At 34.9% G+C, this 13,236-nt stretch overlaps 1 protein-coding gene across 1 annotated transcript in view; it reads left to right on the top strand.

Moving 5' to 3' along the window:
• The window catches only part of GPATCH2 (G-patch domain containing 2), an 85,519-nt gene that overhangs the window by 12,250 nt on the left and 60,033 nt on the right, over nucleotides 1-13,236 (top strand). The window contains exons 3-4 of the mRNA XM_010171231.1: nucleotides 2,469-2,651; nucleotides 3,797-3,876. Of these exons, the coding sequence (XP_010169533.1) occupies nucleotides 2,469-2,651; nucleotides 3,797-3,876 (263 nt within the window). The remainder of the gene's footprint in view (nucleotides 1-2,468; nucleotides 2,652-3,796; nucleotides 3,877-13,236) is intronic.

The following is a 13,236-nucleotide window of genomic DNA, read 5'->3' as shown; positions in this document are numbered from 1 at the left end:
TAAGAGGAAAGGACAGAGTATTGAATTTTTTGAAGTATTTTGAAGTAAAAAAATGTTGCTTTGAATTTTTAATTTTTGGAAGTTCATGTTTGCTATGGATACTGTGTGGCCTTTTGAGAGCTGAAAATTAAGAAGGATAAAATCCAAGTATCTGGTTACCAAATTCTTGAGCGGAGAGGCCTCTGTGTTATAGTGCCTATACATATGAAGTCAGGAATTGATTAAATGCAGTGGTCTTCCTTGACTCCTTTTGAAAATGGCATCCCTTAAGGGTAGAGCAACTGGTAAACAAAATGCCTGTGGGTGCTCTCACCTGGATGAGAACAATAGTAATAGATTTATGCTTGCCTCAAGGTGATAATACGATTGAAAATAGTCAAAGGATTCAGAGTTGTTTAAAAGTGCACAGACAAGCTTAATGCCTGGAGCCTGCTGTCACATGGGAAAAGCCTACGAGGTTCAGATCTTAAGTCCTTTATTATGTCTTTGGCAGTAAGCAACATAAGTGCTTAGGAAAGTGTATAATAGCATTAACAGGTAAGATGTCTTAATGGATAGTTACTTAGCATACTAATGTTCTACTGCACAAAAAGCAGGAGTCATTTTGTATTTCTTGCCACAGAACCGTTGTTGTGAAGATAACCAGTTTCTTTCCGTAGCCACTACTTGCCTTATCCTGCCGTCAACCAACCCATCTTAAATTCTAGCTCTTTCCTTCAAGACGGCATTGCATACCTCTTACAGGCTTCTGTCCTTTAGCTGATTGTGAAACCCAATCTCAGAATTTTCTACTTACTTTCATAGCTGAATTATGTGTAACAAGACTTGCTTTGAGTTCCTGATAGTATTTCTTATTAGGCAAGGTAGCTGGAACTTTCATCTTATGACAGAATATTCAGACAAAGTTTATCTACATGAAAGTTTGGAAATTATAAAAAAAAGGAGTTCAAACTTAATTCCGAACTACAGATCAATATAATTAAAAGGTGTGATTGTCCCTCCGCTACCACCACTGTCTGTTCAGTGCTCTTAGACATCCTCTGAAGAAGCTATACCTGGCTGTAACAAAATGAGGATAGAATTAATGGTGAATGCCTTTGTGAAATGTCATAGCTATAAATGAAGATTAGAATAAATACAGAGAGTAATCTGAAATGCTCCAGGTTTTCCCCTTCCTCTATATAAAAGTTTCTGTTCTCTAGCCTCTCCTAATTTTGCCTTTAGTAGTGATCATTAAAGTTTTAAGGATCACATTTCACCTACAAGTGACCAGTGCGGAGCCTTAATTATTCTATATTTTCTTGAAGTACTTGACCTGAGGAACATTTACAGCCATTTTCACTTGTGCTTGGTCTTGAAGTGTTGTTTTCATTGCAACAATTTATTTGGAGAAAGTGTGTTGACTTTTATTTTTCTTAAAGATTTGGCTTGGGTTTTCATTGTTCGTATTTTCCCATTGTGAGATTGAGAGGCAATGAAATTTTACACAAATGCTTTTTGTTCATGAAAATTGTGTGTCTTGCTTAGTTCTGCCTAATTAAAAATTGGAAGGCCAAACAAACAATTTTTATGCAGAAATAGTGATACATGGCTAGGGTACTTTGAAGTAGAATTAAAATGTACAGCACATACTTTGAAATCTCAGTTTTGGGTGTAAGAAAGGAAATTTGACGTGTCTGATGAAGATATTTTCTGATCTTCTGCAAACTACCTGGTTAATATAAAATAACATGTTTTTAAAACAAACATAACTATTTTTAGTTGCCAGTGTGTTTACGAGCAAAGTTTGAGATCAGATTTTCAGTCTTGTCTTACTTTTGATTTTAAATCCCAGTATTTGAATAGTACATCTAAATATTGTCAGTAAAAATGACCAGCTTTGTTGTATAATGCAGTATAATTCTCAATCACATGATACTGTCAGTTTTCATTTAAAATCAACTTTTTCAAAACTTATTTCTAAATGAACTTAATCAGATTAACTTCATTTAGTCACATCTGTTCATGATTGTTTTCTCCTTTTACTAGCCATACAAATCATGAAATTAAGCTAATTACATACCATTATCAGCTGCAAAGAACTAGTTTCACAGTTTTATACCTTTTAATTCCCTGCAGGAGATTAAGGCTTGTTTTTTGTTAATATGTAAAGTGCAGTAACTTAAATGGATTTCCCTGCAGTTTTTGCCAAAGGATTAACTAGTTTATTATTGTTTTCTACTATTGTAAATTGGTTTTAAAACATTACATTTTATGTGCTTTCATTGACAGCAATGCTTGTCATGCTATTGAGAAACATTTTCCAAGTAGAACTGCTATATATGAGTAATTGTTGTACAGCTATAAAACAAAAGAAATAATTGTCTTGTCAGAGTGTTTATGTGTTTATTGATGGTAACATCTGATTTTTGTCTTCTCTCCTCCTCCCTCCTTTTGGCTGGCTTTGGGGGGATACTGCCCTCACACAGGTGATGATGAGCAGAGTGATTGGTTTCATGAAAATGAGCCTGGTGGAGCATGTGGAATTACAGGGGTCATTCCCTGGTGGGAACAAGATGACTCTACAGAACTGGAGAGAGAATTGCCTGATCCAGTCTTTGAAAGTATCTTAACTGGTACTTTCCCTCTTATGTCTCGTTCAGGGAGGAGAGGTAAGTAGCAATCAAGCAAGTGCAAACTGTAGAATCACTTGGGTACAGTAGAAAGATATCTGTATGTTATACAAAATATGTAAAATGTTGACAGGATCTTGCAGTTACCAGTTTGTTTCCTTGAACTATTTATTTTTTAAGATAACATTAGAGAGAAATGTTTTTTTAAAAAGTAAATTATTAGAAAAGTCGGGAAGTGTAAAACTTGGCTCATTTTGAAAGTCTGCTCTTTAATTTGTTGTCTCAATGTTTGTATTGAGAATTATTAAGCGTTATTTAAAGTGAATCTTTTTATTTCATTTTGTTCCTGCTTCTGTGATAATGTTTAAAATTCTATAGAAATTCATTAATTCAAAGGTTAGAAAGACTAGTGTGACCATCTGCTTTGCTTTGCTTTATGCTTGGGCCATATTGTTTGTAGAGGAGAGGGAAGTGTGCCTTTAGAGCAAGTATTGAGATTGTAACTTAGAAAATATAAATTATTTTTTTTCCTTTTAAAATACTTCAGGCAGCTGTGGATCCAATGTGTCCAATGGTAAGTTGCACCAGTGTTAGATTATGTGTACAGCCAGGAACCCACTCTTATCTAAAGATTGAAGTTGTTTTACCTGAGCTTGCTGCCAAAGAATTTTATTGTACCTTCCCTCTGCCACAAGGATCTCCTTTCACGTTCGAATACAGATCTTTTATGTGATCAGTGGTCAAATAACTTCTAAACTACTCTGCACACTGAATATATTGAATTCTTTTGTGAGGCTAATTTTCCAGATGGTTGGAATTGTTTCTGAGGACTTGGTCTTTGCATATTCACCAGGTTTAACATTTTCTAGTACTAATGAAGTTGTAAGTGATGCAAAAATCACTTTCCTACTGTAGTTCAGTGTGAACTCTGCTTATGCAGTCAACGGTGCGTAGAATCAGGATGGCAGTGAGAATATCTAGAGAAATGTTAATTTCCATGACAACTTAGCGTTACTCTCACTTTTCCCATTCTGTGCTCTTTGTTTCCACCAGTGCAGTGTTTGACAATATTAAGATGTTTTTGTTTATCTGAAGTCAGATTAGTAGATTGGTATAATGGTGAATTTTATTGATTATATGATATAGGAAATATTTTTAAATCAATTAATACTTCTTTTTTATAGGTTTCCAGAATAGATTTAGTCATCTTCATGGAATGCCAGCAAGAAACATAAAAAAGGCTTCAGGAAACCAGAATGCATTGGTAGGTGCTTTTATTGTAAGCTAATGTGCACTGTACTTAGTCCTTTTTTAAAAAAAGCATTTTCCTCTTATGCTTGTTTCCTAATGTTGTAGATAGGTAATGGAATGGTACGACTGCAGTGCCACTGCTGCCTGATATTGTGTTTGCTTTTTTTAATAGTTAGACTCTTCCCACTGTAATTTTGCTGTAATGGAGTATTTGTGTGTACTTGAATGACAGAAACAGTCTGATACTGTTTCTTAGTACTTATTTTGAACTAAGTGAAGGAAGAGATTTGCAGGGGGGAACATTATTTAACATTTTCAGTATATATAATATGTTTATGTGAAAACATGTTTCTCTTCTCTTACAATGAAAATCAAAACTGGAACATTGAAAGTTCCTTACAAACATCTCTGGAGATGTTCAAACCCTGCCTGGACGCTTTCCTGTGCAACCTGGTGTAGGGAACCTGCTTTGGCAGGGGGGTTGGACTAGATGATCTCCTGAGGTCCCTTCCAACCCCACCATTCTGTGATTCTGCGTGTGTGAAAACAAAGTAATTTAATTTTTTCTGATACTGAATGCATTCTAGGATGGATTATGGTACAATTCTAATTGATTTATTTTATTATTCTTTTTCTCCCAAAAGTCTGCTGTAAATAATCTGTCATTACTGTCTTTTGTTTGGTTGACTTCTATGTGGTCAGGGGAATTATATACAAAAAATATAAAACATGTTAGTGATGCACCTGTCGTAGATCCCATGCATTCCTTTGGACTGAGTCTGTTCTAAGGCTGTGACTACAAGTGAGAGATGTTTGGGTTTCTTTAGTGCCTTCAGCTCTAGGAGCAATGTTTATAAGTGAAGGAAAAAAATGCAACTGTCTTTGCATTTTTGTACAATCTAGTAATTGGATTTTCACATAGCTTTTTTTCCAAAATAAGATTCTAATGAATTTTTAAGAATGTGTTCTTTGGAGGAGGATGTGAGGAGAAGGGAGACTTGACTTTTTAAATTGAAATGTTAGAATATATTCATTGTAGTGTAGTCCATTCCTTTCTTATCAGTATAGTGTTTGAAAGAGGAGGAGAGTGTGGGAGGCTCTTTATCAGTGTGTAATAAACATATCCCAGCATGATAAATACTGCAACATCAATGTTCTTTATTAGTTGAGAGCATTAAATGTTTTCAATTTTTAATTTGCCTAAACAAAATAAGATGCTTCTGGGAAATGTAAGAGCTATTATATGTGGAGTGAATAGAAAGGAACTGTTGTAAATTTAACTCGTTTTGAAGAGGGAAGGTTTTTATAATTGAAGTCCCTGTCCAATAATTGCCATTTGGAGCTGAATAAGGTGCTTTAAAACCTTGGACCGTGATCTCTGCTGTTAGTGGTCGTGAATTAGATGAATGCTATCTAGTTCTTGGTTTCCTGTCTACCTATTTTTATTTTTGGTTCAGTGCTTGCTTGAGCATATCTGGGATTTGTAGCCCATTTTCTAGGCTTATTGCAATTTCACTCTGGTATTTTATAGGAGCTATTATAACTGATAGGTTAGCTTCATGGTATTGATGATACATGGCTTAACTACCCTAAAAACTGCCTTTTCCTCTAAATTGTAAAAAGGTGATTAAATTTCAATTGATGAAGATATACTGTGAATGCGTATATGTAATAAAAAATCCTAATGTTTATTTTCTGCTACGCTTTCTGGATTGTCCTTAGGAGCCCATTTTGTCTTCCAGTCATGGTATCTCATATAAAAGATGGTATTGTAGTTCCCTTTATAACAAAAATGCAAGCTGATCTGCTAAAGACTGGTAATTTGGTTACCTCCATTGATTAAATATATAATTTACATAGTGTTGTGAAGCAAGGTTGATGTGTGAATGTACCTTCTAAGCCGCTATGTTTAGGCAGGAGTGCATATATAGAACGGCGGCACAGTTGGCTCTTCGGATGCAGTTTTCTGACCTTCTTAATGACTATATTTGTGGGCACATCTGCTGCATCTGTCTTTTGCGAATGTATCTGTTTAAGCCAGAGTTTGTACTTCCTTTTGTCAGTGACTGCTTCTTAAAATCTTTTTTAGATACATCAATCCAATGACCAAAAAAAAGTCATTTAATACCTGTTACATCTGATAACACAGAACAAGAAGTAATTACTGCTGTTAGATGGTAACTGTGAAGAAGAGCAAGAATGCTTTTAGGAAGATTAATATCCTGAGGAAAGAACACTGCAGACTCAACTCATTGAGCAGAGTTGTGGTGTGACTTAATTCTTTTTTAACAGCAAGGAGTCTGTCCGTATCACTGCTTTTACACAGACTTTAAAGGGGAAACAAAGTAAAAAAAATAGTTTCCTACTGAGATACACTACCTAAAAGACACACATTATATCCTGTATGCAGTTTAAGGATGTGTAATTTGTATCTAGGGAATGTGAGCATACAGTTGTGTGTTTAAACTTTTTTGGAAAGTTAAGCTGAAGGTTCACAATTATAGCTGACAGTGAAGCCTTGAAGAGATTCAGTGGTTTAGGGAAGGCAGAATGAATAGCTATGATAATACCTTGAAGTATCATCATCCTCTGTCAAAAAGTGTTTAATGCCCAACTGTTTGAGTGTTTTCTTTTAAGAGAAACTGCCAGCTTACGTCATTTTCACACCAGGGTTAGTAGAAGCAGTGGGAGCTGAGAATCAGAGGAAGAGTGCTGCTTGTTATGGACCAGTTAGCAAACTTTTAATTTGAAGTGGCCACAGCTGGCACTCAGATTCTGTCCAGATGCTCTTCCAGCATTTCATTGATGAGTTGCTTAATTTGAACAAACTCATGAGTCTTTCTGTCATCAAATGTACTGCCTTTGAGTCAAAACACTTTTTTAATGATCATACAACACTGGACAAGCAATAGAGAAGTAAAAACCTAGCATGCAAATACTAAGAAAATCCTCACCTAATCTAATGTGCAGGCTGAATGAGTTGTCATACAGCAGATGACAACTAAAAAAGCTTAGCAAGAAAATGAAGAAAAAAATATTCATCAGAACTGGCATATGTCCTTTGGATTGTCCAATTTACTTAAGATAGGCATGCTTTGTAGGGAATCCATAATTAAGTGTTTTATCAGATGCATATTTTGGCATACAATTATAATGCTGGCTTTTCATGTCTTCATTGCTTTGTTTTGTGGCAGCATCATTTGTAACAGAACTTTATTTGAAAAGAAATAGAAAAACGTGGCTTTTCTAATACACTATGCTTTTGATCCCACCTGTGTCAAGTTGCTAGTAGCAACTTTATAATTCTAATCAGAAACATGATACATGTACTTTCATACCATAGCAATATTTAGTGTACACTTTTAATAAGGTATATCACATGAAATCTTACTGTGCTTGGTTGAATTCTGCAGTTACATATGACCTGATCAACTGTTCCCAACCCCCACATTCTTTTGTTAGGTAAAAGTTCTACAGTTTAGAGGTAGTGTTCTATGAATAGAAAAACTGATTTCTTTGGAGGAATGCTTTTTCTCATCCAGTCCTTTTTCTATGTATGTTTGTAGACTTGCATGTCATTTATCTAGTACTATGTCTCTCTGTATTTCTGTCCTTTCTGACAAATTGCATGTGCAACTTTGATATTTAGCAGAATAGAATCAGAAATCTTAACTTTTTAGATGTGTTGGAAATGTGAAGATTCACTTCTATGATGTAGAGTACTAGATGAACTCTTTACCTTGAATGATTAAGGCCACCATTCTTTTCTGAGATGGATTCCTGGGGAGATCACAAAATCCCTAATTAAAGAAAATAAGAGTTTAATTATTATAGTTAGTGAAATTAGAACATGACTACTGTGTTTCTTTCAAAATGTTTTGCCCATCTGATTACTTAGTGACTGAGAAATTTCACTTTTGTTCACAACTCCTGTACAAATAAGTGAAGGTTTTAAAAATCAGTGCTGCTGTCTTAGCTGTTTGTTGTGTGGTTCTAGACACAGTTCATTCCCTGAGACAGGGAGAGACATTGTAGTGTTTTGTCTGAGGACTCTTACATGTCACCTCTCACCAAGTAGGAAGAGGTGACTCTTACGTGTCACCTCTTCCTACTTGTATGCCTTGCCCTGCCTGGGCTGGAAGCTGGGAATTGACATTGTAGTGTTTTGTCTGAGGACTCTTACGTGTCACCTCTTCCTACTTGGATGCCGTGCCCTGCCTGGGCTGGAAGCTGGGAATCGATTTCACTGGGCTAAAGTGCAGAAAACATGACCAATAAAAAGGGTGCTTTCTCTTGACTCTGCCAGTTTTTCCATCCATCACCTTTATGTTACAGGTTTTGATTTCATGATATTAAAGATAGCCTGGTTTAAGTCTTGCACTCCTAGGATTGATTTTTATCTTTTTGCACAGCTGTGCCAATGAGCTTGAGTATACATAGTTGTAATTATTTAAAAAGTATGTAAAGAATGAAAGCTGTTTTTCCAAGACCTGTTATCTGAAGATGTCTGGGTATTTCCATCAAAACCTGTGACTCTCTTTCAAAAGTTTGATGATAAAAGAGCTTTTCTCAAAAAAAAAAAAAAAATGTTGTCAGATAACTACTACTCTATTGATGTGAGGAGAAAAGATGTATTGAGCACTCATGCTTTTTGTTAACTGCTTTCAAAATGTAAAATCAAATCAAACATCTCTGCTTCAAAGTTCTCTGTAACGGAAGAAAAAGCCAAGTGTTTTCAGAAATTTTTTTCTTTTCAAAATAATTTGGAAATTGAGTTAAATGGTTTTAGATAAAAAACCTTGTTACAGATCTAAGGAATGTTTCCTTAAAGAGTAATTTGGATGCTGACTTTACAGTATTGGTCAGAAGCCTCTTTATGGATGCTCTGAAACTTTTTGGAAAAACACTGCTTCTCAAGTTGAAGTTGATTTGGTGTTGTGGAGAATTCTTTTACATTGGATGTGTGACATACAGTCAGATAAAACGCAATTCAGTTTCAGTGAGGTGCGTGAAATAATTTATCTGTGGGATTTTAATTATTTTCTTCAGTTAATGACTCTTCTCATTTGGAGCAGTAGTCTCTACGTCAAACTGTGGAAATGTGATTGGTATTATGTCTGATAACTAAACTCTTGCTGGATTTCAGACTTTCACTTGTTCAATATCAGGAATATTGTGTCTGAAGATGACGTTTTGAAACCTTCCACTGCTAAAGCTGTGAATGAATTTTCCTCTAAGTGGGTAGGAGGGTAAGGGCTTTTGGGTTTTTGTAATGCGGGTTTTATCAAGATTTCTTGTCATCAAAAATATTTTCAGTTATTTAAAGCATTTCTCACTAGGTTTTTCCTTTTATATTTTTAAAAATGTTCCTTGTTTGTAATTGTCTGAAATGTATATCTGCTTACGCAAAATATTTTAAGTCATGCTCTTTTAATCCTCACTTTAGTTAACTCAATAACTTAGTTTTGCAACATAGAGGCAAAAAATTCCTTGAGAAGTGGATGGTTTCCTGCACTTGTGCTTCCTGCAGATACAGTTTTTCAGACAGAAGAATTCAGGTTCTTAGCAGATAGGTGCTGCTGTGATGGCAGTTTAGGCCTCACCTTTGATTCGTCCAGTGTTCAGTCACTATTGACAAAAATACTACAATTTTCCCAAGGACTGAGTCAAATGGCAGTCTTATAGACTTCAGAACTTATTCATATTGAAATAGCTTTATTCTATGAGAAAACAAAAGGGAAAAAAAAAGTTTCTGTCAGGTTTCAAAACCTCATTATAAACAACATAGATTTAAAAAAATGGGATGTAAATATTGGTGATGAGAAGTTATCTGTGATGTTCTTCATGTATCTAATTTTTTGGGGGAAACTGCTTACTGTTCTTACACCTGCTATGTGTTTTGCATAGTAAGAGGTTCTTTTTTCCACAAATTAATTTTCAAGTGCATTTTTGCTAAAGTTTTCACTTATATAGATGCCAGCTTAATATAATTTGTTCCACCTTCCATGGTAAGCACCTGATGGAAGAGTAAAAGCTTCTTAGTGACTTTAGTAATAGCTTAGCATGCTTACTCATGAAAAGCATTGTAATTATACCTGTACCATGTTTCATAGTAGGTCAGTATTTCTCAAAGTAGTTCCCATCACTGGTAGTACTAATGGTGGTACCCATACTTAAGGCACTGTTAAATATTGTGATTGTTCAAGATACTAGAATTAATAGGTTGGTTTTGTCATTGTAGTTGTCATTGTTACAAAGTATTTTGAATTCTGCCAATACTTTGAGATCTGAATGGTTTTATGAAGTCTGCCTTACAACCCCTGTTTGTTTTAATCGATAGTAATTTTTCTGTCACTTGTAATTGTCTAATGAAAATCTGTGATCATCTTGGTGTCATCAAACCGGTAAACGGGCATAAAACCACAGCATTTCTGTCTCATTTGAAGCTGCAGTTCATTAGGCAACAAGCAGTTAAAAGTAACTCAAATACCAAATGTTTAGATTTCAACAAACCTAAGATTGGTCAGTTTTGTTATTAGTTCTGTTACATGAGTGTAAAATACCTCTGCCATAATTAAAACAGGGAAATCCTCAGCTGGTTTGTTATAGTTGTAAAGGCACTAACTGTTGAAGGTGAGCATGTGTTTGTTATATTCATTTATTCTATATCATTTATCTTGTAAATTAGAATGTATAGACTGTAATTGTGTCCGAGTTTCGTTCTCTCAAAATGTATGCCTATCAAGAGAAAAAAAAAAGTTTAAATGCATCAGGCAATTAATAGCTTGTAGAGGTAACAATTGTACTTTATCAACAAAATGAAGATACCTTGTAGGTAATAACTACTGAAACAGATATTCTGTTTGTGCAACAGAGCTCGCAATGGTTTTTCTTGGTACATTTCCCCTGCTGTGACAATCAAAGCATAACTTTAAAATATCAAAGATTAACTTCTGTCTAGCTAAAGTGAATGTGGTGACTTGGTCTCTTTTCTTGGGCTCTCACTTCAAGTATGGTGTCAAAAACAGCATCCCACTTCAGCGAAATAGTCGCCCTCCAGCATTAGTCTCAGAAATGCCAAATACGCTGCTTATTTTTTAAATGCATCTTGTGGTTTATTCGTGGTGACAAGTGCTATGAACTGTTAGCCTGAGCAGTATTCCTTGTAATTTACCTTAACCCAACTGCTCAAATGATAGTCATCTACAATTTCACTTAAGTTTGCTTTTAAACCAGGGCAAATAGCATAATGAGATCCCTTTTATTCATCAGTTAGTATCTGTCTTGAAAACACATTTAATACAGTTTTACAGCACTCCTTACAGATAACGATTTTAAAAACCTCTCACTTCAAAATATGAAGTAGCATAATTATTCCTCTTGTTTTCTGTTCCTTATCACAAAGAAATCCCCTTTTCTGGTGTCTGGCTACATGAAGTGTTTCTTCTACGGACATTTGTAATTTGCTTGTTTTGACTTTCCAAGTCCATATTGGTTCTTTCATGTTTTGTGTTTTAGTGCAATTCTACTGGGAAGAATTTGTCTTTAAATGTAATTGGTTTTAGTATCTTTTCTGCAAAAATTTCACTCAGTTGTATCTCTTCTAGAAACTTCTTTATGCCTCAATAGCAGCATTTTGAAGAATTAATAGTAAAGCAACAGCATATTGTATCCAGAGTCAAGTTAGGAGTCATATTTCCTTGTCTTGAGCTTGACTGGGGACTTTATCATTTAATGCTGAAAATAGTCAGAAGAATCTTATGTGTGACAGGCAAGGAACACATGCACAGGTACTGAGGCTTAGCTGATGAGCAACATCTCTTTTATGCTGTAGTAACATCATAAATGTCAAGTAAATAATGACAGTGATTTTGGATAACACATTGTTCATCATTTTTTTTTAACTGAAAGCAAGTACAACTCCTAAACTGTTGAAAGTTTCTTGCTAATTCAAATCTTAACTCATTCGTGTGAGTAGGTTTTCTACTCCATAGGAAACTGTCTTTTTGCCTGGAATAGGCGTTGTGGGAGAATGGGGGCTATTGATAGACGGAACAACTTAAAAACAGTTCTTCTGTTTTTTCAGTTGCATTTCTTATGGTGGCCATCTATAGGGAAAACAGCAGCACATTAGATATCTAATGGAAGTACTCTGCCTGTTTCTAGGCATCTAGATTAAGGCTATTGATAGTGACCTTCTAGATATGTTCTGAGATACACAATTTATACTCAGATGTGCTTTTTTTTTTTCTAGCTTTACTTTATGTAATACATATTTTAAAAAATTCTTTCTCTGAAAAGTGATAAATATAATTTAGCAGGTTATCTTTCAAATCATTACTGTAAGGCAAAGACAGGGAATTAAAAAGTTTTAATCTTGTTTGATTTATAACAAAAGCAAAAATACAAACTGCAACTGCAAAAGTTGGTTTTTTTTCTTTATACAGTCTGAGTTTGTACGGCTTGTACCATTCTAAGAGGCAGTTGTAAAAATAGTGAATTAAACTGGATCTTTAATGTCATCTCCAGCAATTTGTCATGGAGATGCATATATCAAATAACTTCAAAATATGGCACAGAAAATGAAGTAGCAAACACACATGATGCGTTGTGTTGAAATGGAATTGCCCAAGAAAATTATTCTGCTGCTTTTGTAACATGAGATATAATAGGGGAATGAAGAGGTACTCCTTTGCCATTCTTTTTGATTACTGTGACTTTAGTTAGTCAGATTTAAAGACAGTGTCCTATAACCTGTTAAAAATAACCATAAAGAAGTGGAGTGAACCATCATTCTTGTCGCCTGTATCTGTGATTGAGCTGGAAAATGACGTTTGCTACCATTTTGTTTCTCGAATAAAAAAGTCAAATGTGCATATTGAGAGCATAGTTTTGAGGAGAGAAGAAAGTACTCAAAACTTCTCGAGGACTGGCTCTTCCAATAGTTATCATGTGGTATTTACAGCAATTAAACATGTAACTGAATGCAGAAGAGACCCTTTTCTTTACAGAACTGTAGGCTTTGTTGAATGTGTTTGAGATATCTCAAATTGAATGGGTTTCAGGAGTGAATATTTTCTTAAGCATGCTTATGCAATATCAGAGACTGCCATGCTAACTTTAACTAAATGGTAATAAGCAATCCTAGAATGGAAAGGTTGTAATCAGTAAATTAATAATGCTGTGAGTTGTGAGGTGAGTCACAGGAAAACTTGAAGCTCCGTTGTTTAGTGGTCTCTTGGTGTTGTGGAAAACCCTACATATAATGTTAGTATGATCTTTTCAAAAGCATAGTGACCTTCCTGTTTTGTGTGTCCTTAAACCATTTGTCCAGTTACTGAATTACATATTGTATATTAGAATAAAGAGGGCA

Source organism: Antrostomus carolinensis, unplaced genomic scaffold (assembly GCF_000700745.2).
Source record: "Antrostomus carolinensis isolate BGI_N321 unplaced genomic scaffold, ASM70074v2 scaffold15957, whole genome shotgun sequence".
Classification (NCBI taxonomy): domain Eukaryota; kingdom Metazoa; phylum Chordata; class Aves; order Caprimulgiformes; family Caprimulgidae; genus Antrostomus; species Antrostomus carolinensis.
Note: the sequence above shows the minus strand (reverse complement) of the source record. Positions and strands in the feature narration are given on the sequence as shown.